The 25,713-nt window shown below is 42.9% G+C and overlaps 1 protein-coding gene across 1 annotated transcript in view; it reads left to right on the plus strand.

Moving 5' to 3' along the window:
• The first annotated feature begins 1,737 nt into the window (after positions 1-1,737).
• LOC128145049 (amine oxidase [flavin-containing] A-like) overlaps positions 1,738-25,713 on the plus strand; it is a 39,901-nt gene continuing 15,925 nt past the window's right edge. Inside the window, exons 1-4 of the mRNA XM_052794642.1 lie at positions 1,738-1,881; positions 13,372-13,466; positions 16,039-16,176; positions 24,577-24,681. Of these exons, the coding sequence (XP_052650602.1) occupies positions 1,803-1,881; positions 13,372-13,466; positions 16,039-16,176; positions 24,577-24,681 (417 nt within the window). The 5' untranslated portion in view covers positions 1,738-1,802. The remainder of the gene's footprint in view (positions 1,882-13,371; positions 13,467-16,038; positions 16,177-24,576; positions 24,682-25,713) is intronic.

The following is a 25,713-nucleotide window of genomic DNA, read 5'->3' on the forward strand; positions in this document are numbered from 1 at the left end:
TTTGCTCACTTTACTCTGGCATCCAAGCAGCAGCAATCTCAGTGATAATGAGCTTCTGTGTCGGTAGACAATCTCTCAGAGCAGTAGGGATCTTGTTCTTATTTGCTACAGCAGCTGGCACTTGTGTGTCTGCAGCTAGTACAACACAATTAGCACTGCACATATACTTTACTTTTTAAAGTACCTGGTTTTATTTTTGAAGAATATCCATTATTCTGTCTCTTGTATTGTTGCTTAGTGATTTCATAGATGTTTCTGCATTCAGTCACTTCTGTCATAGAATCATAGAATGATTTGATTTGAAAGGGATCTTTAAAGATCATCTAGTTCCACCCCCCGTGCCATGGGCAGGGACACCTTCCACTAGACCAGGTTGCTCAAAGCCCCATCCAACCTGGCCTTGAACACTTCCCAGGATAGGGGCATCCACAGCCTCTCTGGGCAACCTGTGCCAGTGCCTCACCACCCCCACAGTAAAGAACTTCTTCCTTACATCTAATCTAAATCTACCCTCTTTCAGTTTAAAGCCATTATCCCTTGTCCTATCACTACACGCCCTTGTAAAAAGTCCCTCTCCAGCTTTCTTGTCGGCCCCCTTTAGGTACTGGAAGGCTGCTATAAGGTCTGCCTAGACCCTTCTCTTCTCCAGGCTGAACAACCCCAACTCTCTCAGCCTTTACCCATAGGAGAGGTGCTCCAGCCCCCTGATCATTTTTGTGGTCTTCCTCTGGACCCAGTCCAACAGGTCCATGTCTTGCTCATTTGGCACAATTAACACAAAGCAAATGTCCTAATTTTTCCCACTGTAAGAAAGCCAAGGCATTTCTGAGGACACCAACTGTGTAGTATTGCACTCTCATTCAATTCTTTGGTCATACCCAGGTATGGGATATGATTGTGGAACTGGGCAACTCTCAGAACTTATATCAATATTTAACGTGAAGCGGCATTAGGATTTTCTGTAATTGTGTGAACTGTAAAGGTCTTCTGTGCTTACTTGGGAAGGGATGGACAGGCTCTCTATTTTTTCAACTTAGCTGCACAGAGATGACATTTACACTTTAGCAATAAAAATTGTACAAGCTGTAAAATGCACGAAAAAATCACAACCATCAGAGCATCAGAGCAGTAATAGTAGCCAAGTACAAACAAAACTGGTATTTCGGCAACCAGTTATTATTTCAGGCATAGTCTTTGGGAAGCTGCTTTCCTGGAAAGATTAACCCTTCATTCCCTGGCTCATGGACCGAGTGCGATTTGATCCTAGTACAAGGTGAGGCTTGTACACTGCTCTAACCCGTGACACTCTAGCTCCATGGATCTCCTCCTCTCCCACGCTCCCCACTAGCATACTTCCTCAATTTTAGTGAATTAAAAGCGGTTCGCGAGTGCAGGTCGCTAGAGCTGCAACAGCCACGCTGTCGCCTCTCTGCCTCCAGCCCTTCTGGTGCACCCGGGACGGGCTGGTGCGAAACCGAGCCGCTACCGAGCCGGCCCCAGGCAAAACGTGCACCCGGAGCCAGCCTTCGGCGCCGCTTTTCCCCGAGCGGCCCCCGCCGCCCTCCCGCTCCGCCGGGGCCTCGCACCGCCCCGTCGGGCCGGGCCGGAGGGCCAGCACCGGGGAGGCGTGGCTAGGCGAGACCCCGCCCCTGGGCAGCGTCCATTGGCGGAGGCGGCGCGGGGACCGCCCAGGGGCGGGTCCGGGGCGGGCGGGACGGCGCGGCGCTGTCCGCCCGCCCGCCAGAGCCGGGTCGGAGCCGCCGCCGCCGCCGCCGCCGTTGCCGCCGCCGCGGGAGGGCGGGATGGAGAGAGCGGCCGGGACGGGCAGCAGCGCCATGGCCGAGAAATACGACGTGGTCGTGGTCGGGGGCGGCATCTCAGGTGGGTCCGGCGGCGCGGCGCGGCCAGCGAGCGTCCGGCGGCCTTTGCCGGGGCATCAGCCCGGGAGCGGTCCCAGACGGAGCCCGTCCTGCGGCGGGGACGGCGGGGGGCACCGGTGCTCGGGGCCGGGGTGCTGCCGGCTGGGCAGCGTGGGGCCTGGGAGCGGCGGGGCCGGGGGTGGCTCGTCCCCACGGCTGGGCTTAAGGCTTGGGCGGTGGTTAACGAGCGTGTCAGGTCTCCAGGGGCTTCAGATACACTTGGGGGGGAAAAAAGGGAAAAATTATCCGGGTCGATGTTTTAGGACGTATTTGCTGCTTCTTGCGTTGGTTTGTACTTCGTGCTCGTCAGAAGAGAGTCCGTAGGAAAACTGACTTTTATCATGTCCACAGGTGCAGGAGAATGCAGGGGTAGAGGCTGGGATTTTCATATCCTGAGAAAGACGGTATTTTGAAGTTGCGGGTTTTTAGGTTGCTCTTGCAGTGCTGGCAATTGTATTCTTTTGATAAATACTGCAGAAAGACATGTGGGAATATCTGTAAAAACAGGTCGGGTTTTGTTACTAGGAGAAGTGCCGTACTACAGACAGCCAAATTCCACTCGTGCGATGGACTCTTCACACTTTACTAGGAAATACTTCCCCAAATACTCTTCAGATCTACTTTAACACTAGCAAGTGCATTGTGGCCCCTGATCCTCACGCTTAAAAAACCAGAAGTAATTGCTCTTATGGCACCTGACGGTACCTAAGATGAGAATGTTGCCACGTTGGAGAAAATCTGTGTTTGTTGTGTCCATCAGATAAATACTGTTTTAGCAGCTTTGGCCCCGTTTCAGTTTTCAGGGAGTCTTTACTTCACTAGTGATTCAGAAAAAGTGAGTTATGTGACTGAGTGACTTCAGTGATACTACAGCCATTATTGCTATAGGTAAAATTAATTTTCATTAGAATTGAGGAGGAGTCAGAGGCTTTCATTTCTTTAATCTGCAGTGAATTAATGCACAAAACAGCAAATTGTTTACTTAATTACCTTATTTCATTTGCTAAAACAACAGTAATTGTTTAAACAATTATTTGTGGCAATGTAGTTATATAAATAATCTGTAGTATCACTGAACAGAAAGAAAGAGTTTGGACCTAGTTGTGCTTGCTTTTTAGTTTTACCAGATGCCTGGGTATTTTCCTGCTAGCACGAGTCGTTTGGTCTTCGTCCTTAAGGTTGCTGTAATGCACAGAGTGCCCTCAGGGAATTACCACCCCTACTGGGTGCAGCTGATGGCGACGTGATCTTAATATGGTTTTTAGGGCTCTGAGAAGCATTTCTTCCCTTGAGGGTACCTTGCTCCTCCGGCTTTCCAACCTGTAGCAGTTTTTGGAAAATGCATCGAGCATTTCTAAGTGGTGTCTTGTCTCACTAGTGCAAGAATCAGTAAGTTACTTCAGAACACTTACGCCTTGGATTAAAGCCTGGTGTGGAGTCTGAAATGGAGCCAAGCAGGAAATTTCAAGGCGTTACAGTCCCTGAAAATTTTTCAGTGGCATTAGGAAGACAAATAAATGTCACAGCACTCTTGGGGTACAGGAACATTTTTTTTGCCAGTTGTAACCCGTATGTCATGCCAGTGGCGTAGAAATCGGTGTTTGCCTGTTATGTATTAGAACAGGCATCGTTTTAAGAAAGCAACCTTAGAAAAATGGACAATAAATACTTTATTTCATAATTAATCCATTTTTAATATACAATACCATTCATAGCTGGGCACGATAATTCCTATCAGCTCCTGGTTTGTTTTTCTTTTCACACAGCTTCTCTGTTGCTGCCATTCCTGTAGCAATATACCTACACGTCAGTTCTGTAAGAGGTTAGACGGTGCTGCTTTCTGGTCTTAAAAAAGGTCATCTATATCTGAATTTTGGTTCTGGTGAGATAAATAGTAAAACATGCTCTAGGATGGACAGGGTTTCCTCTGACTCCAGTCTTGACTTGCTGCTGCTTATTTGTCTGAAGATATAGGTGCAGTTGCCTCATCTGGTAAGATTACTGTCTTCTCTCCTTCTACTGTATTTTAAATATTCATTACCTGATGCTTGCAAGAAAGGATGGGAAACTTTGGGATAAACTAGTTCTTTACTAGAAATACATGAAATGTGTATCAGATACAAACAAGCTGCTTGTTATATTAAGTGGGAGCTTCCCAGCAGTGAGACTGTGGCTTTTTAAAATATTTGTGCGGTATTTGCAAAATGAAGCTCAAATCCTGACTGGCATCTCTGGATTTATCTGTTCCTCAAAGTGAAGCATGGATTTGAGAGCCAGTTTCTGTACAACCTAACACACTTCTCTCATCCATGCTCCTGATCTCTCTGTATGGACACATCTGTACGTGGTCATTCACAGGGACACAGAATCGACTCTGCCTGTAGGAAGCTGCAATCTAGGGATGGAGGGAGCTTCTGTAAAGAGTCCTTCACAGTGGGGAAGCTCTTGGAAGAAGAAGTCAGCTCTGGTGGCCTCTACCGCTGAGATTTTCCTGCTGTACCCTGTGGAATCATGTTCAAACTGTCCAGACTGCATCAGCAAGTACATTTGGACCCCTACAGAGAGGGAGCTGCAGAGCTTTTTTTCACATGGGCGTGCATGTTAAAAATGTGGATCATGGCCAGGAAAGGCCCCAGGCACATGTTTGTATCATTCTTAATGGATAATGTCCCCTGTAATACAGTTAATATTAATTATAAGATCTTCTACTCAAGCATATTAAATAAACTGATGCCTGAAGTTAAAGACTTTCCCTATACCCGCAGGGAGTTCTTATTTATATGCCTTGAATATTGCTCCCATTTTCTATTTATAGGGTTTTCTACTGAACCGAAGAAGGTGTTCTGGTTTGAATTAATTTTGACCTTTTGCTTGTGCATTTTGGTTTAGGCTATGCAGTTCCCTCATTTGTTAAACACAGCAAGCTGACAGCACATGACGTGCCATGGATGCATGTCTGATTAATCGGCAGGGTCATAACCCTGACATCCCATCAGACAGTCCTCTGCTGCTTGGGTTAAGGGGCTACCACTAGTTGAGGACTAGGAGATTGTCATCATCTGTGTGGACTAACAACTGTATTGACGGCTTCTGGAAGTTGTCCCTTTTATGCAGCAAGTCACTGCCATACCTCTCCTGACACATTGTCCCCATCCCAGCTCCATTACCTGCTCCGCAAGCTGAGGCTGCAGTTACAGGGTAATTCAGATTTTGGTGCCGTAGCCCTAGGATGCAGCGTGCACGGGTGCTCTGAGGTATGAGATGGGTTGTCAGGAGGTCTGGGATGCTCAGTCACTGTTTGGGGACTGAGCGTTAATGACTGGACAGCATTCAGTGCTTGGAGATTTTTGACAGAAACTGCAGATATTTCAGCTTGTCAGATAGAAGATGGCTGCTGCTTATGTGTGACCTGTAATTCCTCAAAATTTTCCAACTGGCCTTATTGGGGCATATTTTTACATGGATAACAAAATGCGCTGTTGACTCAAAGGCTATCTCCTTGCCAAATTTCAAGTTGCTGCTAGAACTTCCAAAATAGGAATAAAAAAAAGCCGTGAGTTTTCAAAAATCAAATAATGTTTGTTTCCTGGAGGTTTAGAAATAGCCAGCCAATTTTGACCAAGATTTTCCAGCAAAAAAGAATCAGCCTGAAAAACACACCCTGAAAATTCAAGCTTAAATAGTTCAAAATTTGGCAAAAAAAGAGTAAGCAAAATACACTAACTTTTTTCAGCGGGAAGTTTGGGGTATATTCGTGTGCCAGCATGACCTTACACGTGAATTTTGGACACTGGAAGCCAAATTTATCAAAAGAAGGCATGGAAGATTAAGAATGTTTGTTTACATAATGGAAGCCAGAGATGCATCAGATATGGAGAAGTATATCCAGAAGCAGGCAAGTCCAAGAAAACTTGTATGCAAATATCTTTTGGAAGAAATTTCAGCACATCATGTTACAAGCTCAAAGCACAAGGGAAACACATGCGTAATTGAAACTTACACTGAAGATTATCATTCTTTGACATGGATAGTTCTTATTTCCACATAAAAACATGTTTGTTCTTAGCTAGAAACAAGGAGATCTCATGGGTCAACAAAACAGATGCTTAAATTTGCCAGCCGCATGCAGGAAACAGCACTGTTTTCTATTGCAGTTATGGAGGAGTCCAACGGCTACAAATTGTAGGAGAAGCTGGGATGTAAAAATAATAGTAATTAGTCTTTATATTGAAATAAAACATATGATACACTATTAAGGCTTTTTTTTCTCTCTCCGTGGAAGAGCACTATGTGTTGGCATCTCCTGCTCCACGGTGTGTGATCGACAACCTTACCACTTGAGCTACCTACGCGTTGGCTGTGGTCTCTGACTGAAAGACTGAATAATGAGGAAATGCAGATTTTCCTTGCTTGCTATGATGGCAGCACAACTTATGTTGTATACTGCTCTGTTTGTTTTGACAGCATGCCAAGCTGCTGGTGGGTGGTAGTGTCAGATAAACTGTCAAATACACAGTTACTGGTAGAAGATATAACCAGTCCCACCTGTGTAAATCTGGAGTAGTTTTCAGTAGATTTTTTTTTTTCTAGTGTTACTTCCAAATTTACCCAGAATTTGATCTGTAGGAATGCAATAGCTGGTTCCTAAAATGTATCCTGCGTTTATCTCTTTACATCTGCCCTGTGCTGGGCTCCGGCTACCCAGTTACTTCCCACTTTCTTTCTGGATCCAACAGGAAAGCTGATAATCAGTGATAATATTGTCCCTTGGTACCAGAAATTCCTAAAGGCCATTTTTGGGGATGCAGAAGTAAACAGCAATGTTCCACAGAGCTCTCGGTTCCCCAGGTACTGCTAGCAAGCTGACTGTCATTATGAGAAAAATTTACAGCAGGAACAAAACTATCAGATCCCCGTATAAAGTGTAATGGATGTTTTATACAGTACTTGCTAATAAGCAGAAATGCTAGTTTCCATTTGCCTCCTTCTTCATAATGTGTTCTAATGTTTTGCTACTAAAGATGCAAAACCTTATGATGTGGGGCATGGGTTTTGGTTAAGACACTCCTTTGTGTTATGCTCAGTGCTAGATATTTAGTTTTGGCCAAAATATGGTTGTGATGTGTTCATTATATAACCAGATGTAAAAATACTATTATTTTCTTCATCTTTCATCATATTCTTCATGTGGTTTTCTATGGTAAAGGCATCATTTATAAACATTGTCTAACCCAGGGGCAACCTGAGCAGTCACAGCTGGTTCTGCTCCTGAATGAAGAACGTGTCAGGTTTGTTTCTGGCAAAAACCAACTGTACACCAGCGTGATTCACAAGTCAGCAAATTGAGAGCTCCTAAGAGAGCGCTGTAAACCTGTGGTTTGTCCTTGATTTTGCACCATGCCTCAGGCTTAGGTGAAAGGTGTTGAAAGGTAGGAAAGAGTATTCTTGTTAGCTAGGTAAGAGTGTCATTTACTCCAGCAAGCAAAAGAAATAGCCAGGTAGTTAGGACAGATCTCTAAATATCCTAGCATAACAAAAACGGTCATAGGACAGGCATTATGTCTCTCCTGGGAATACCAATGCTGATGTTCTTGATATTTGTGGCAATGACATTGATCATAGTTTAGCAGCAACACTTTTTCACATAATTACTTAGTTGAAGATCACTGTTTAGCTAACAGGAATTTATTCTGCATACTGACCAAAACAATTATCAATAGTTAGAAAATGTGCATAATTACCTTAGGTGTTTCCATTAACTAGATGGTATCAAACCATCGTCATCTTAACTGATGCTACTCATTTTAATCTATAAGGGGAAGGAGGATGCTGCATTTCTAACCCTGTGCTTATACCAGTTAACTTTTTCTGCCTTTTTTGGGTGTGTGGGGGGTGTTATTCTGGGGAAGAGGTGTTTACTGCAATGGGCTTTGGACTTGAAAATCCCGGTGGGTGTGTACAGAGGAGGGGATTCATCGTTGGGATACAATTCGCTCTTCCTGCCCACTGTGCTTCTGTTAACACTGTCCATGAGAAACTGTCTTTGTACCCTTCAGAACAAGGCTTGCATCTGTTGAAAGCATTTAGACAGTAGCGCCATTGAAACCAGTCAGAGTGGCTTGGGCTCAGTTGGACAATGTACTCTGTAATAGAAAATACTTACTCTCTTTTGGCTGAAATCTTTGCTGAATCAGCTGGATTATTTTTGCTAAAGGGGAAAAAAAGAATTGATGAAAAAGAAATTAAAAACATTTACCTGAAAATGACAAAATAAATAAACACAACCTCATCCCCAATATCAAGTATTCTACAACAAGGATTGTAAAAAAGCATATGGAAAGATAAAATACAGTTTCTGACAAATAGAAAGTGATGTTATGGTAGTAGGCAACACTGAAGAATAAATGAATGTAGACTTGTGATCTGCACTGTGTATTCTTGCTGTTTTGTGCAAATTTAAGGGGCTGTAATTTAATTAATATTTTTTTCTCTTTTTTGTGGCAACTTTAAATCTTCAAATCCTTAGTCTGTGAAAAAAAACAGTTCTTTCATTCTCAGCCTTCTATATGTTGTTGCCCATTAGTGATTTCTCTGGTCAGTCTGATGTAACTGAGTACATTTTAACTATATTTAAAAACTTACTTAAATACCATGGTGTGCACAAAAATTCCAATGAAAAGAAAATTGGGGAGTGGGGAGAAGGAGAAGAAAGAGGTGAGGAAGAGAGATTTTACCCTGTGGTCATGGCAGAAATGTTTTGCATCTCTTATTGACAGGTTCATGTTTACTTGGCAAAGAGACTACTAGATAAACAATGAGAGCTGATTCTAAGGTGGCCATTGCCAGATTTAACTACTCAGTTGTGTTTGGAAAAAGTTATGTTTTCCATCAGTGAAACAGTAAAAATAATTACAGCATTAACATGCCGTTACAGTGGAACTTTAATGAGGATATATTGACAATTGTCTTACTTTACCAATGTATATTAGAATAATGAGCAAAAAAGTTTTAAAATTATTCCCCTGCTTAAGATCAGAAGAATGTAGAGATTTTCCAGTTAGATTTTTTCCATATGTTACTCAGTTAAAGCCTGCTGGAACACTACAGTAATGGGTTATTCATCTTTCACACAATGTAATTATCCCACTCCATGTACAGTAGGGTGGATTAACAAGGATTTTATGAAGGAATGTTGTATTAGGTTGGTTTTGGTAAACTTTCAGCCTGATAGTGGATCCGTAAATGACAAATGCACTTTATCAAAGAAGCTAGCAAGTAGGCAAACAATGGATCTAGAAAACCAGCAGACAGTTACCTTTTCAGTAGTATCAGGTAACTTTCTCTGCCTTTGTTTTGCTGTGCTCAATATGGCACATACATAGTGGCCTCAGTTTGAAAGGTTAAAAGCTTAATGGTATCAGACTGTCATCACTCCCCTTCACTGCCCTTGCATGTTTTGGAGATGCTCAGCATACATCACGTAAGAAGTGCTGCCTCTGGGAAAGAATGCTCGTGGTTTTTGCTTCTGATCATGGTGTATCAGTCAATCTGTTTGATGTTGTGGATTCACAGAGCCTAGATTTTGAAAAGTAGAATTACTGTACTATTACTATAGAATTACTATCACATTTCCAATAAAGTAACTTTTTAAAAACTCCCACCATTTGCGCTACAGAACTCGTGTCTGCTCATATGCCCTGTATCAATCCTAGTATTGAGGCAACTTGGAATTATTCTCATAAATGCTACCCTTATAAACACTTCCCTACAAAAAGGGAAATATTTCCTACATTATGGGCTCGGCTGGGCATCAAGCTTGGGTCTCTTAAGTCCCAATCTTGTGCGCTACGTGTAGAGTTGAACCTTTCTCTCCTATGAGGTAGAGACATACTTTGTTGTATTTTCCATGAGGCTACATACAAAATTCACTGTTGTTCAGCATCTCTATGTTTCAGCCATGGTGTGTGTCTTGTAGTCTGCAGATTGGCATAAATTCATCTTATTTTCTTTTTTTTTTTTTTTTAACTGTATATCCAGTGTTTTGATGCACTTGAAACTGTTTTGCTTGATAGGATTATGACAATTTTCTGAAATGAAAGCAGCAGCAATATGATCTGTGGCAGCAGCGATTCTGAGTCCTTAATAGCACTGCAAAATCAATAGGAATAGAGCTTTCGTGCACGGTGTCTTCAGACGGGGGGGAGCTTGTTGCGAGATTGCCATAGAAACCCTTGTGGAGGATGTATAAGTCATCTTGCCTCGTTTATTCTCATCTAATAACAAGTGAATTTTCTACAGCCAGATACTTCAAATGAGACATGCTTTTGGCAGGCTCCTTTCATCTTTCTGAGGCAAGTAGTATATTTCTAATTCATAGAATTAGAGTGATATCTGGAAGGAGTGTGGCCAGTGATTTGGGGTGATTTGGGGCTTTATCTCTAGGCTGCACTCGGAGGAGGTGGGGGCAGCAATGGGGCACAGCAGCGGCCTCGGCTGTGGCGGGCATGTCTGTGCTGCGCTCGTACAGGCGTACGCAGGTGTGTTTTAAAATACCTTGCCTGAGTCTTGGCCGAGGCCCGAGAGGTCACAGCCCAGTGCTCGGTTTGGCCCCGTACGGCGTGCTCGCAGGACGCTGTGGATGTCCGCCATAACCCAGGACGCTGTGGCTGGCGTCCGAGCCCACGCGTGGCGGAGGGCCGTGGCGTTAGAGCGGTGCTGGCGTTGCAGGAGGCCCTCGTGTTAGGAAGGTCCTGCCGTCCTCCTTGGCAGCGCCTGGAAGGTGCGCCATGTCCTCTGGGGAAGCAGTGGAGATGCTGGCGAGGAGGTGGGAGGCCAGCTCCATGGCGCCTGAGGGGAGCTGAGTGGGCAGAGATGGGGCAGGGAGCTGGAAAGGAGAAGGTCTCATGCCTCCCTCTCTCTCATTGTCAGCCCGTCGATCAAACAGAAAAAAAATGGTCACTCTCTGGTGTCCAGGTCTGTAGAGGGTACTGCAACAGCGACAAAAGTCTTGAAAATTCAAGTTATGGAGGAGATAAAGGGAAAATATGCCATCTATTTAGAGGTTAATTGTGTATCAAAAGCACGTAGGCTTCATGGCCTGTGGGCCGCTTAAGGCATACCTGTGTCTGGTCACACCAGAACGGAGCTAAAGAGTTGGGTTCAACAGACAGCTACACAGAGATACACCGTGTGGGGGTGTTGTTGGTAGTCCTCCATTTTGAAAGAAAATTGTTTCCATGCTTTAAACAGATAAGTATGTAGTAACAATCTCTAATCAACATATTTTGCATTGTTTTTATTTCTGAGTCAGGCCCCTCTCCCAGTTGCCAGTAAGCCATCACTGTCTCAATGTATCTCTTGCCCTTTCCCAGCCTGTGTAGCTTGGAAGCCTTTTTTTTTTTGGTTTTTTTTTTTTTGATCAGTGTCTAAGGTGACACTTGGGTTAGCAATAATGAAACAAAAAAACTGTAAGGCTGGAATGCAAGAAGTACAGTTTAACAAGCAAACAGGTTAGAGAACCTCAGTCACATTACCACGTTCCTCATCCTTTAGCTGTCCTTCTTTATTTGGATATATCATATAATTAAGCTATAAACCAGTAATAAGCTTAACTTCCAACCCAGTCCAGTGCAACCATTATTCATCCTAAATAGCTGTGGTGTGAATACAGCTATCGTACACAGCATGAAATGATGATCGTAGGTGCTGAGGATTTTCATACTTTTTTTTTCATACGTAGGCCAGATTTTTCGCTGCTTCATGTTCCATAGGGTGACATGTGAATGCGCTGTGCATTTTTTCAAGACTTATATATCTACAGTAAACTTTCTTACAAAAGAATTACCCACTCATGCCTGAGTGTCCAGGGGTATTTACACAGAATAGAGAAATTCAACCTTTTCTTTTGTATATATAGGAAATCCACACTTTTTTGGTGACAAAAACTACTGTATATTTTGAAAAATTGTTTTTCCCCACATAAAAAATATAAATATTTGTAAGAAAATACTGCAGTTTGTGTTTCCAACATTATAGACTTGTGTCTTCTATGTTTATCTTGACAAAGAAGAGAACACCATCACTGAAAGGACTAAAGAATTAACTATAAAAAAAATTGTAAAATGTTCTCTATAGACTTCCATGCAGGAAAAAAGTGATCAAAAACTACTGAAAGAAATTAGATCAATTTATAAGATGTTCACTCCACTGACAAATGGCTTGCATTTTTAAAAATTAGAATAGTAAATAGATGGAAGAATTAAGTGTACTCCTGCTCCAGCAGCACTCTAAAGAATATGGTGCAAGGATGTAAAGTTATTTTTAGATGAGAATGGAAATTGTATATATAATTTTTGTCAATGTAAGACATTTGAACTTCCTCAGTTCTGGTTTCCAGTGAATGGTGTTCCACTTCCCTATTAAAAGATTATGTGCACAGAAGTTTATGGGCTATTCTGTATTGTCCTCAGAATAAATGAGTACACTTAACGCTGCCCAAAACAATTCCTCTCCTCTGGTCTTTTCAGATGTGCGTTCTTTGTAGGCTCACGAACAGTTGCTTTTAATCACATTTCAAGGTAGTGTAATAAACATGAATATAATATTATTATTCCTTACTGCAGAGCATCTTGGAAGTTCTGATCAATAAGGCTGGCTTTCGTATACTTAAGGAGGGGAAACAACTCCAAAGAAACAATGCTTCAGTGCCAGATTGGCCTGCAGGGCAATAGGATAATCTGATTTCACAAACTCATAATTGCTTTTTACAATTTCAGCTCACATTTGTCAAAAGCAAAGAGGACTCCTGTCCTATTGAATTTTCAGTTGTCTCTAGTGCCTCCATCACAAAGTCCCATAATTAGATGATCTTTGCTGAGACCATAATTCCTTTTATAAAGTATCTACATATAGCCTGTTTGATTGCCACAGTCAAACTCCATTGCTTAAAATGAATCTTGAGAGTGAAGCAGACTTTCCTTCTGCATGTGAATGAGGACAACAGATAGCAATAGAGTGGAGAGTTGATGAGTGAGAGAAGAAGTTGGAAGCCTACCTTGCTGGAACATACCTATTTAGCATATTATTATTTCAATCACTTCAGCTCTGCAAGCCCCACAACCTGGATTCTACCTTTCTATGCACTGCACAAATGAACAGCAAGATGCATGTCCCTTAATAATTGAGATTTTACTGGTTTTAAAACGCCAAAATGCTAACCTGAAGGAGAAAACATCAGTCTGTGAATGCTGCTTATGGAGATGATTATAACATGCAACTAAGCAGCAGCCATATGATTTCTGTGGTAAGATGCCATGAAAAGCTTCTGACTTCTCTCAGGAATTTTTGAAAACAGTATGGAGATCTCTGACCTTGAATCTTTGGTTCGGTTTTTGACCATTAATGTGGCTGATTATTGCCACTTGCTTTAAAGCACTTTGTCTTTTTCTGACAGGTTTGTCAGCCGCCAAATTGCTGTCTGAGTCTGGGGTCAGTGTGGTGGTTCTTGAGGCCCGGAACAGAGTTGGAGGAAGGACATTCACTATCAGGGTAAGTGCTTCATGAGATGCTGGACTCTCGCTTGTGCTGGTCTATGACGTGGCAAATGTCACTCCTATCTTCAAGAAGGGCAAGAAGGAGGATGCAGGGAGCTACAGGCCAGTCAGCCTCAACTCAATCCCTGGGAAGGTGATAGAGTTACTAATCCTGGACACCATTTCCAGGCACATGAAGGACAAGAAAGTAATCAGTCAGCATGAATTCACCAAGAGGAAGTCATGCTTGACCAACCTAATAACCTTCTGTGATGAAATGACTGACTTGGTAGATGAGGGAAGAACAGTGGATATTGTCTACCTAGACTTCAGTAATTCAACACTGTCTCCCATAAGATCCTCATAGACAAGCTGATGAAGTATGGGCTGGTTGAGCAGATGGTGAGATGGACTGAAAACTGGCTGAACAGCCTGGGCCCGAGGATGGGGATCAGTGCTATGAAGTCTAGTTGGAGGCCAGTAACTTGTGGTGTACCCCAGGGGTCAATACTGCGTCCGATCCTGTTCAACATCTTCATTAATGATCTGGATGATGAAGGGAGACTGGAGCATCTCTCCTATGAGGAAAGGCTGAGAGAGCTGGCACTGTTTAGCCCGTAGAAAAGAAGGCTGAGGGGAGATCTCATCAGTGTATTGAAGGGAGGGAAGGAAGGGTGCAAAGAGGATGGAGGCAGGCTCTTCCCAGTGGTGCCCAGTGGCAGGACAAGAGGCAATGGGCAAAAACTGAAACACAGGAGGTTTGAACCATCTGAACATTAGGAAACACTTTTGCACTGTGAAGGTGACTGAGCACTGACACAGCTTGCCCAGGGAGGTTGTGGCGTCTCTCTCCTTGAGATATTCAAAAGCTGTCTGGACACAGTCCTGGGCAACTGGCTCTAGGTGACCTTACTAGAACAGGAGGGGTTGGACTAGATGACCTCCAGAGGTCCCTTCTGACCTCAACCATTCTGTGATTCTGTTGGGTTTGACATCATTAGCCAGAGAGTAGAGGGGGAGTAGAGTTCCCAAAGAAGACAGGTGTCTCAAGTTGCCATCACTTTTGTCAAGTAATAGAGCTCTGTTTGGACAGGTTGCATTGCAATATATGTCAGTGGGCTTCTCTTGACAGGAGGTGCTTTAAAATTGTTCTGGAAGCAACTCTGAGAGCCATCAAGTGGGATTTGGGTGCCTAACAAGAAGTGTGTAGTGCCATTTTAGCTGCCCTAGGATACCTTGCCTGGCCTCCAGCTGCAGGTCTTCCATGGGTCATGAGTCAAATTTGTCAGCCTTGCACAGAAGTCTTGGATACCTTGGGCTGTCTAAAATGGTGTTAAACATATGTATTAAGGTAATTGAATTCCACCTACATAGTCCATACCCTTTGTCCACGGCAGGGTCTGCTCTGCCTTTAACGTTACAGAGGGAAACTATCACCTGAGACTGTGAGTATCAAAGCATTGCTCTTCTCATTCCCATCTCACTTTGCATACTGTAACAGGCGTGATAACTAAGACCCCTATATGAAGCAGCCTGAGCAGGGCCAAACATCATTACAGCTCAGACATACATTTTAACACAGCTTAAAATTATCTGAAGTAACACTCCTGCTTCTAAATATGGACCACATCTGGATTGCCATTAAAAAGAAAATGAAAGAAACGAGTCACCTGTGGCACAGGGTAATGTAGTACAGACATTACCTCTGCTTTCCACCCGGGAAGTAAGGGAGATTTAAATTATGTCAGATGCCATTGCCGGGGAACCAGAGATAAACAGTGGTGTTTCATTAGAAATCATCGTCCGTGAAACGTGAAGCATAAACACCATCCTTCTGTGACACTGAGAATGCCTAGCTTAAAATGCTCACTATGAACAGTGTTAAAAAGGGTTACTATCTTGGGAAATCAGCCGGCTTGTAATAGTATGCGTCCCTGAAACTTCTTGCTTTCTTTCTGCTTCCTAAGTGAGTGTCATGCGGGTCTGAGCAGTGTGTGGAGCACCTTTGGTGGCAGGCATGGCTGGGGACTGCTAGCCAGAGTGCACCGGGCTAGAGCCAAGGTGTGCCATGCTGGAAGGGAGATTACTCTCCTTGAATACTGCAGTGCAGTACTCAGCATCTACAGCATTAAGTCTAAGCAGATATCTACAGAGAGAAAACAAGCCTTGGTGCTGGAGATGGTTTCAACTTGAGAAATGTTTTAATGTTTTGCAATGACAAGAAAACTAACATGAATTCTGAAAAAGTGGGGTTAGACTTAACCAAAGTAATGATTTGGTTGGATATTTCTTCATATTCTCACGTCTTTTGTGAGACTAAAAAGCCAATACTGAAAACTATAGTGAAATTTAAACAAGAGTTAGACCCAGCTGCACACATGTGCATGGCAGAGTGAAGACACTGTGATTTCTGTGTGTCTGTCATTACAGAGCTCAATACTGCCTACTTTATGTCAGTCAGTACTCATTTTCTCCTGCGCATATACTTGCAGTGCTAGTCAGTATGGAATAATTCTTTCTACTTCTAGATGTTTGTATTGAGGAGCTTTCTGCACAGCTTCTGATTCCTGTATTCTTTCTTTCAACAGAACAGTCAAGTTAATTACGTAGATGTTGGTGGATCATATGTGGGACCTACCCAAAACCGGATTCTCCGACTGGCAAAAGAGCTCGGTATTGAGACCTATAAAGTGAATGTCGAGGGCCATATAATCCATTATAAGGCGGTAAGTACTGCATCTTTCATTTTGAGATACCTAAAGATATCATTGAGCTTTGGAAATTACTGACAGTCATTAAGAGGGTTTCATTTAATGCTTGCTTTTAGTAATCCAGTAAGCACCTGTTTGAAGCGTAGTTATTCTATTTTAACCTATTGGGAGTGGGATCAGTGGTTCTTGTTTTCTTTTGAAAAGTGTTCAGAAAATGGGACTGACAGCAGTTAAAAAATTTGGGATACATTCAGCACCTGATTATCTTTAAACATATCCTGTAAAGAATTTTTGCCTGAAATTCAGAAAACACTTGTTCTGAAATAAAAGCCAAATTGAAATAAGAAAAAAAAGTGTAATACTGTTGGATACTATTGAATGACAATACTAGACAACAGTGTTATGGGAGTCTGGGAGTAGTATAACGTATACTTACATAACTAGATTCACATGAGATGCCTCCCAGTCCTGTAGCATGGGTTTTGTCTTACTTACAAATGGATGTCTGGAAGCTTGGTATCTAATTTGAGACTCACTGAGATGCCCCCTCTAGCTAATGGTGACAAACAAGCCCCTCCCAAGGCTTGCTCTAAGCTCCATATCTGAGCTGTGGGGCAGTGGGGGTCCAGATGGCCACTCTTGAGTAGGTACTCGTGTAGCTAAAGTGAACTGGAATGAAACCTGTCTTCAGAGCAGATTTCTAGCCCTTGTGTTAGAGCTTTAGCCCACCAAATTTTTGCTCAGTTCCTAGTCAGGACCTACTGCCAAAACCAGTGCAGAGGGAGAGCGGCAGGGAGAGGGACAAAGAGAGGCCTAAGATTCATAGGTATGAGGTACAAACTCCATAACTCACAAACTACTTTACTTTCCAAAGACCATCACCTTTTATTTTTTTTAATATCCTTTAGTTTTGGTACTTCCCAGACTCTGGCAGAACAAGGCTTGAAGCCTATATGAGTCAGAGTTGACATACTTGAAAGAGGCAAGGTTATGTGATGGATCCTTAACTGGTTTCATTTCTATTATCTTCCCACTTTTTCTTCCAAGAATTAGAGCAATACATTCATGCTGTAAAGTTTTATCATATGGTTCTGTAACCTCTCGTTACTGGACAGGTTCATGCCATGCTCATAACATAGTTGCGTCTTAAATAATTGCATAGCCACTCCATAATACTAAAAAAGTTATTCTACACCACCTGGTGTAAAATTGGTGTAATTCTACAGCAAGATGGCTGCACTGATTTGTACCAGCTGAATGTTTGGCCCACTCTATTTGCTTTAAGCTCAGATGTGGATCTCTTAGCATCCTAAAAGGCACTTATCTTCTGTATGTTAAATAAAAGGCTTTAATGGGTTACATGAATTTGAGCCCTTAATCCATTTTGACACTGAAGCTGCAGCTTTTTGTTGTCCCACATTACATTATGCATGTCCTTGCTAATGACCATGTAATTTCGTAAATTTTCTTTGAAGTGAAAGCATGTTTCTAAGCAAGAGGCAGCATTACAAGCTATTCAGCTGGATCACAGGCTGTGGATCAGTTCTAGATTTGGCATCGTGGTCCTGCTGAGCTAACCAGGGTCCCCAAGGGTGGTGTAGTTGTTGGACCAGGGTGACAGCAAAGGGGCTTTAAGGTCTCCCAGCATGGACAGAGTTAAGCACTGGATAAATAATAACGATGCTTTTCTTCCCACATCCTCTTCCCATGAATTGCAGGCTTTTTGTTTTCTTTACTTTTCCTAAGGTTTTCCACTGCTGCTTCTCCTTACTCTTTCCTTGAGACATCGTGTGGTCACTATGCCCTTTGTTTTAGTGATCTGTTGTTGAACCCTCTCTTAGATCCCATTTCTATAAGAAGCCTATCGAAAACAATCTGTGCAGTCCTGGCTATTGGCTGGGTTGGTGAGTGCTCAGGGCCCTTAGGGCTTGTATGTTTTACCTACCCGCTGCACACTGTTATCATGCTGTGATGGTGAGTTGACCAGATAGGGATTTGTGCTCTTCTGGCTATAGATGTGCCCCTCATGCTCACTAAAGATGCTCCAGGAACCCAAACACCTGTGGTATTTCCTAGATGATAGAAAATATGTTAGCAAAGAGGCGATTTGATATTAAAGGATCATTGCCCCAGAAATTAAATATTAGATGTGTTAATTAAAGATGGATGTGTTCAGCTTCTTAGGCTAAAACGCTATCAGCCGTGGGCCAGCTGCTGCCTTTCAGGTTTGAAAAGTATGACTAAAACTTTTCTCCTTGTGTTTCATCTGCTATTTCTGTCAGCTGATGGCTGTTGGGGAGCGTATAGCCGGGGTCAGACAGGAAGGTCTCTTCCCAAGGGCATTTCTCCAAGATCTGCAATGCTGTGTGGTTTTGACAGAGGCGAGAGGGGGAATGTCTTGAGGAATGACTAAACATGGCGTTAGATTTTGTTGTGAGAGTCATTCAACTGTATATAATCTCCATCATCCTCAGATTAAGAGATTTTTGGTCTTTTGTTTACCATACTAATTGGTTCAGTTTGGCTCTTTCTGAAGATTTCCAGGATACTGCTTGGACTGAGTTAGGGGAAAGTGGGGAAATGGTTTATCCTAGCAGCGGAAGCAGCCAAGGGAAAGTAGAAATCCCCAGAGGCATTTCATGAGCTTCTTTGCTCTGAAAGGAATTTTTCCCGTATGTGTGTGGAAAAATTCCATGTACTGCAAGCTTTAAAAACTATGTTGCTTTGTGTAGGCATGTTTCCTTTGTAGTTACAGTTTATTTGAAAAATCAAAACATGTAACTATTGTTTATCTCTTCTTTTGTTTGTTCCTTCTTTCCCATCAGTTAGCATGGTAATGTGGACTGCTTTTATGTCAATCAGGAATTTGTTTGTGTCCTGTTGTTGTAAATCTGTAGCTTCAAACTCGAGATTTTGTTACAAGCTCCGGACTTTCTTTCCAGCCAAATCGCTCTGTGGCTACTGTCCTGTAATTCATCAAGAATGCTTTAGGACTGAGAAAAGGCAGATGTGCTAGAGTTCTCCCTTCCCAGAAGAGACAGATAGCTTTTAATTTTTACAGAGGTCCTTGAAAGTCACTCTGTGCTCTGTTTTCACCTTCTCTTTAGTAGAAGACCCTAAAAGGTAAAGGCATTAGGCCCTTGGTGTGGTATTAACCTTCTCATGTAACTGCAGTCCTCTAATATCTGGCAGCAGCACCCAGCTCCAGTATACATAACACTAGTAAATAAGGACTGATTTTGCTTATTTGTTTGCTTATGATTTTCAGAGCAAGGTAACACTTGACAAAAGATTAGCATTTCTATGCAATGCTTCACACTGGCCATCTAGTCTTTTCTTCATCTAGCCTTAAGATTAAGAGATTGGGATGCAGCAGGTAAGTCTGTGACTAAGTCTGTGCAGATCACTGTAAATCTGCAGTTCGGACACAGGAATCACAGACAGTCCAAGGCACTGCAATGCTCACAAGGCTGGACCTGCTGGAGATACTGAGCAGTGAAGGATGCCCACTCGAGGGCTCACACCATAGGGAGCCGCTGCTCTAGCTGTGTGTGCTGTGCATGGCCCAAGGGCGATAGAAATCCCTGCTCTGGGGCACAAGGGATGCTCCTCCTGTGCTTCTTGACATGTAGCTCGTCCTCAGCACAGTGGGTGGGAGCCAAACTTGCCTTTCTCAATACTGGCAAATTTGTCTGCTCCTCTTGCACAAATTGAAACTTGGGGTGGTGTCACAGCTGGGTCGGCTTGGGCTTAATTCCTGTAGTTATGGCTACAAGCCACAGCATAGGCCTGGGCAGGGAAAAAACAGATCTTGCAGAGCACATCTCTCTCTGCTGGCTTCTTTCTAACCACTGAAATATGGTGCTTGGGGATATTGTTTCCTTTGGATTGGTGTGGGGTAACTAATCCAGGCAGGCAGCAGGACTCAAATCTGAGGTCTGCAGGAAAGCATTCCACACACTAGGAAAGGAAAAAAAAGTTAGATAAACTCTGTGGGTCAGTCAAGCAGCCTTGTGTTAGCATGGGAACAAAGCCAGTAGGTTATTTGCCTTTCAGTTAAGAAAACAGTAGTTCTCAAAATTTAATACACTCAGAGCACTGTAAATGTGTTTAAAAATGGAATATTGCAAGACCTTGCCTGCTTGCAGTGAGCTCCTCTGTGAAGCATGCAGCTAGAGCTCCTCTGCCTAGTAGGGAAACAGTATTAAAAACAAATTAATAACTTACCAGCTCCAGGTCATTTGGGCTAGATTTATTCCCTGCTGTGGAGAATCTTGTGCAAGAGAGAGAGTAAAAAAACTGATGTGGCTAAGGCTGTTTGGCTTGCGCTTTCTGATGGGCAATGGGAATTTCTCTCCTGGAATTTGTTAGAATTGGGCTTTCCTCAGATCAGCTCCCACCTCTTATAGGTCCAGCCCCACTGCACAAGGAGTTAGTGTGTCTGAACTATTTCAGGCTCTCTGAATTCAGTCTCAGCCTCTTCCAGGTCTGTTAGCACTGTTGTATTTTTCCAGCTTTTCCTGCCCTTAGTGTCCAGTCTTAATGAAATTATGGGGTTTTGCATGCAGAAAAGAGCAACAAGTAATGCAACTTTAGACTGTTCATTATCAGTTGGCATTTCGTAGTTCTCAGGGGATAAAATATGTTTTCCCATTGATCTTCCTGGGCTATGCCATTGACCAAAGATGTGGGGATAATAATATTTTCAGATCAGTAATGAAAGGATAGTTCTTTTTTCAAATAGCAGATAAATGAATACTAATGTGATACATGTCATACCAGTGGCTGAGGTTGTCAGATTTCTTTATCAGTCCTCAGCAGTTTGTGGTTATGGTGGTCTAAAGCTAGTATAGAGGTGGAAAATTTGAAGGAAAATATTAGGTAGCCAGGCAGTGGGCAACTTCTCTTACTAATTGCCCCATCTGCAGCAAACAGGATAGTCTGGGAGTTCCTGAACCTGTAGCTGTTGAACATGGTAGGGTTAACACTGGGAGTTGGAAAAGCCTTTTTGGTGCAAACCTCAGCACAGAGTTACTGAGAGAGACTTTTCTTGGGCTGTTGTTTCCAGCAATATAAGGAATAGGTTTGGCTGAAAACAAGAGGAAGAGAGGAGCCTTAGAAGCAGTTACTTTTTGACTTTCTTTTTAAATAAATTCTTCTTTTTGGGGGTAAGTAAGCCAAGGATAGGTATTTGCAAGTTACACCACTCAGTACAAGCACAGTCACTTATCAGAAAGCTGTGTGAAAAGAAGTCTTACTGAACAGTGGAAAAACTTTGGAAGTTTTCCCTGCTACTCCTGCAACAGTGGGCTTATCTTTTACCTTTGTCCGCTTGCAATATTGGCATGACAGAACTTCGGTAATAACTTATCTGCACCTGTTGTTGGGTAGCCTGACAGCATTGCACCTCATCTCTGCTTAAGGGCAGGATTATTGGTGTTAAAGCACGTCAAGGAAGGCACATTGATAGCACCTGCATTCCTGACCAGAATAAAAAGTCTAACAATAAATGAACTTTGAAGGAGCAATGTTTGATGACCTTTTTGAAAAACAAAATGTTGTGCAATAAGAAGAAAATTATTAGCAATTTATTCCTGCTTTGTATCAGAATTTCCTTGTTTGATACAACACTGATTTATGACAGTAAAAGCTGTGGCATGCAGTATATCACTTTGCATGCGTTTTTTGGTCCTCTTTTCCATGACTGAACACACAGTGCTCCAAACTGGCAGTGAGAAATCGTGCTCAAGGAAAAGGAAGAGGCAGTGTTGTGCAGAGGATTCCCTTGCTGGTAGTTCATAGGAGCATTTTCTCTGCTCTTGCCGTGGCAGAAGTGTGTTTTGCGTGCACACGTGCACCTGGAGAAGACTGGAGCAGCATCCTCCACCCACTTTCCTCCAACATAACTCTCTAAACCAGAATGAAATGGGGATAAAAGAGAGAAAAAAAGTATGTGGTACACAAGATTAAGATTACATACCCAGAAATCCAGAGGTAACCAACCACCTCCAGAGTCATCCTGGTGTCTTGAAAAGAAAACTAAGCATTTGTTGGAAATTAAAAAAAAAAACCTTTAAGCACTTGGATCTCAAGCTGAACTAAGTGCTGAGATCACAACCTTGAGCTTTGCTTGACCCAGAACAGAGATTACTCTGTCTAGATGAAACAGGAGAGCGTTTTTGCTGCTGCCCTCACTGAAGAAGGGGAGGAGGTAAAGCACGGTGGGCTGCGAGCCTGGCCAGCTGCTGGAGCTGGGGCATCACTGCAGCCATCCTCTGCAGAGAAAGGGACCAAGCGGTGTTGGTCACAGCAAGACTTCTGTTCCCTACGTGTGTACTCTTGTCTCCTCCATTGTACCTGCCCTGGAGATGACAAAAGTTGACCCAAATGTGGCTTTTTTCCAAGTCTGAAAGCTCACTATGGTTTCCAAGTTTCATGTTGCACCTTGTATTTTTGTTATGGTCTTTGCAGAAAAATGTTTTGAAGAGTATCAGAAATCTGTATGTATTTACACACACACAGACGATTATCAGTGAGGAAGACCGATAAATTCTCTCTCGCTGAGTGTGGGGAAGGGGCATTTGGCTCCTGCTTTGTGTCCCCTGTCCGTGGGTTACCATCTCATGCATTTGCAGCACTACAGCCTCTCGCTTGGTCTGTGACTCTCACCTGCCAGGTGTGATGGGCTCGCATGCTACACATTGCACTGAAAAGCACGTGGCACGCAGCTTGGCGTTACAGCTCGTACCTGTCATGGTCCAGCATGTTCGCTGCATCCTGCCACGTGACCTCATGCAAACTTCTAACACACCTGGAAGAGCAAACATTTAAGAGGTCTGATGAGAAATTTGCCACTGACTTACATAGGGGAACACTCAAAGCAATTTAATAAGAGAAAATGTTGCTTGCTCATCCAGTCATCTTTCAGATTAGTTATCACAAACAACCAGCTGCTGTTAGATGGTTTCGCTTATCGTTATATCACAGGATTATCTGAAACAGTCTGTATTCCTGGTGCGGCTATGTGTCATACACATTGTAAGTACTGATACCATTTTTGCAAGTGTACAAAATTTTTCTTCCTGCAGCCAAAACCTTTCTTTTTGGCATTTTTTTTTTTTTTTAGGCTAGGTTTCTCCCAAGGTACTTGGCATAATAAAGAGGTATGTTTGCTTTCTATAGGTGAGGTGTACCATAAAGGTGCTTAGATAGTTTAAAAGATTAAAACGCATGCAATTTTAGACTTATGCAAATTTTAGGATGCACATTTCAGCAGAAGGGCAAACATTAGATTCATTCATATGTAATAATGAAGAATGCTTAGGAACAAGGAATACCACCTCCTTGACCATTACTTGAGTCTCCTTAGCCCAGAATTTGACAACCTGCTCAGAACAAGTGTACCCCTCCCCATCCCCTCTGAATAAAAAAAAAAGTGTTATTGTCCTTTTTAATGTCAGCCCAACTGTTTTTTCCCCTCATACTTAGCTTCATGCATTTCCATTGCTTACATGCATATGCAGGAAAAAAAATTAAAAAAAGGAAAAATAGGATTTTGGGGACAAAAGGTCAGCCATGTGATGACTTGCTTGGGCAATCCCAAGCACAAGGACAGGCTGGGTGATGAATGGATTGAGAGCAGCCCTGCAGAGAAGGTCTTGGGGGTGTTGGTTGACGAGAAGCTCAACATGACCCAGCAATGTGTGCTCGCAGCCCAGAAAGCCAACCATATCCTGGGCTGCATCAAAAGAAGCGTGATCAGCAGGTCAAGGGACGTGATTCTCCCCCTCTACTCCACTCTTGTGAGACCCCACCTGGAGTACTGTGTTCAGCTCTGGGGACCCCAGCATAAGAAGCACATGGACCTGTTGGAGCGAGTCCAGAGGAAGGCCATGAAGATGATCAGGGGGCTGGAGCACCTCTCCTGTGAGGACAGGCTGAGAGAGTTGGGGTTGTTCAGCCTGGAGAAGAGAAGGCTCTGGGGAGACCTTATAGCAGCCTTCCAGTACCTAAAGGGGGCCAACAAGAAAGCCGGAGAGGGACTTTTTACAAGGGTGTGTAGTGATAGGACGAGGGGTAATGGCTTTGAACTGAAAGAGGGTAGATTCAGATTAGATGTAAGGAAGAAGTTCTTCACTGTGAGGGTGGTGAGGCGCTGGAACAGGTTGCCCAGAGAGGCTGTGGATGCCCCTATCCTGGGAAGTGTTCAAGGCCAGGTTGGATGGGGCTTTGAGCAACCTGGTCTAGTGGAAGGTGTCCCTGCCCCTGGCAGGGGGGTTGGAACTAGATGATCTTTAAAATCCGTTCCAACCCAAACCATTCTATGATTCTATGACTTTGAGAATTTTGTGTTCCTGAGTAATGAAGATGTGGTCTGCTGTGTTTCAGTTGCTTATATTCTTATGTGTATTTTAGGGAAAGTCATGCTATTTCACGGGTATTTCCCCTTCAACGTGGAATCCCTTAGTTTATCTGGATTACAATAACTTTTGGAGGACCATGGACAAGCTGGGAAAAGAGGTAGGCTGTGTAAATTGCATCTGTTTCCTACAATGCTCATGTCACCACGAGTAAATCTAGTTTTGTTTTGTTTCTGGCAGGCTTTTTTATTGCTTCTTTAATATAAAAAAAAGAAACATCCATCAGGAAAGATACCTATGTTGCCCCAGAACTATCAGGAATAACAGGGCTTCCTCACTGAGAGGACGTTGGACTAGATGACCTTTAAAGGTCCCTTCCATCCTAAACCATGATTCTATGAGAGGGTACAAAAAGATCTGGAGGTGTCTAAGATATCTGAAAAAAATGAGGTTGAACTTCAGTGTGTGTACTTTCTCATGCCAGGGAAAACCATTCCACGAGCTGGGAGATGAGAAGGGTTTTTCCCCTTCCCCTGTGACAGCCTTTTTCAGTAAGGATGATTCTTTTTTGTAGCTGCCTAAGATGGGCTCCAGTTTGGCCTCATAGTAATTTTATTCTAAAATTTTATTTCTAAAATTCTTAAACAGAAAATACCTTCAAAATTCAAGCAGTACAACTGCAGATCTTCCTCTGTGCAAAAAGTAGGCCCTGGAGTGTCATGCTGTCTTTCAGATATTTACCAGTTGCTTTATAATCTGGCTACAAACCAGGGGCCCTACCTTACGATAACCTTCAAGCATAACTAACTGTATTCCTGCAAAGTTCATTGAGTTTATGTGGTTTTGCAGAAGCAAATTTGTGCATGATACTACACTTTTTTTTGTCAAATAATACATATTTTTTGAAGATTCAAATATATGACAGTGTTCTCACGTGTCATGGTACTTGCATGCAATGGATTATTATTAAGAATTTAACTGTCTAAAAATAATTTAATAGTATCTAGATATTTTTGCTCCCTCTGTAGTCAAGAGAGAGACATAGGGACCTTCAGATACCCATCTGTAACTGACTGAATCTCTGACTGGAGAAAGAATTTTTCCCTCAGCTGTTAGAGGACACCAAGACAACTAAATTAGAATAGACACTTCAGTTCTGGACAACTAAAGGCCAGATGAGTCCCAACATATG

Source organism: Harpia harpyja, chromosome 8 (assembly GCF_026419915.1).
Source record: "Harpia harpyja isolate bHarHar1 chromosome 8, bHarHar1 primary haplotype, whole genome shotgun sequence".
NCBI classification, from domain to species: domain Eukaryota; kingdom Metazoa; phylum Chordata; class Aves; order Accipitriformes; family Accipitridae; genus Harpia; species Harpia harpyja.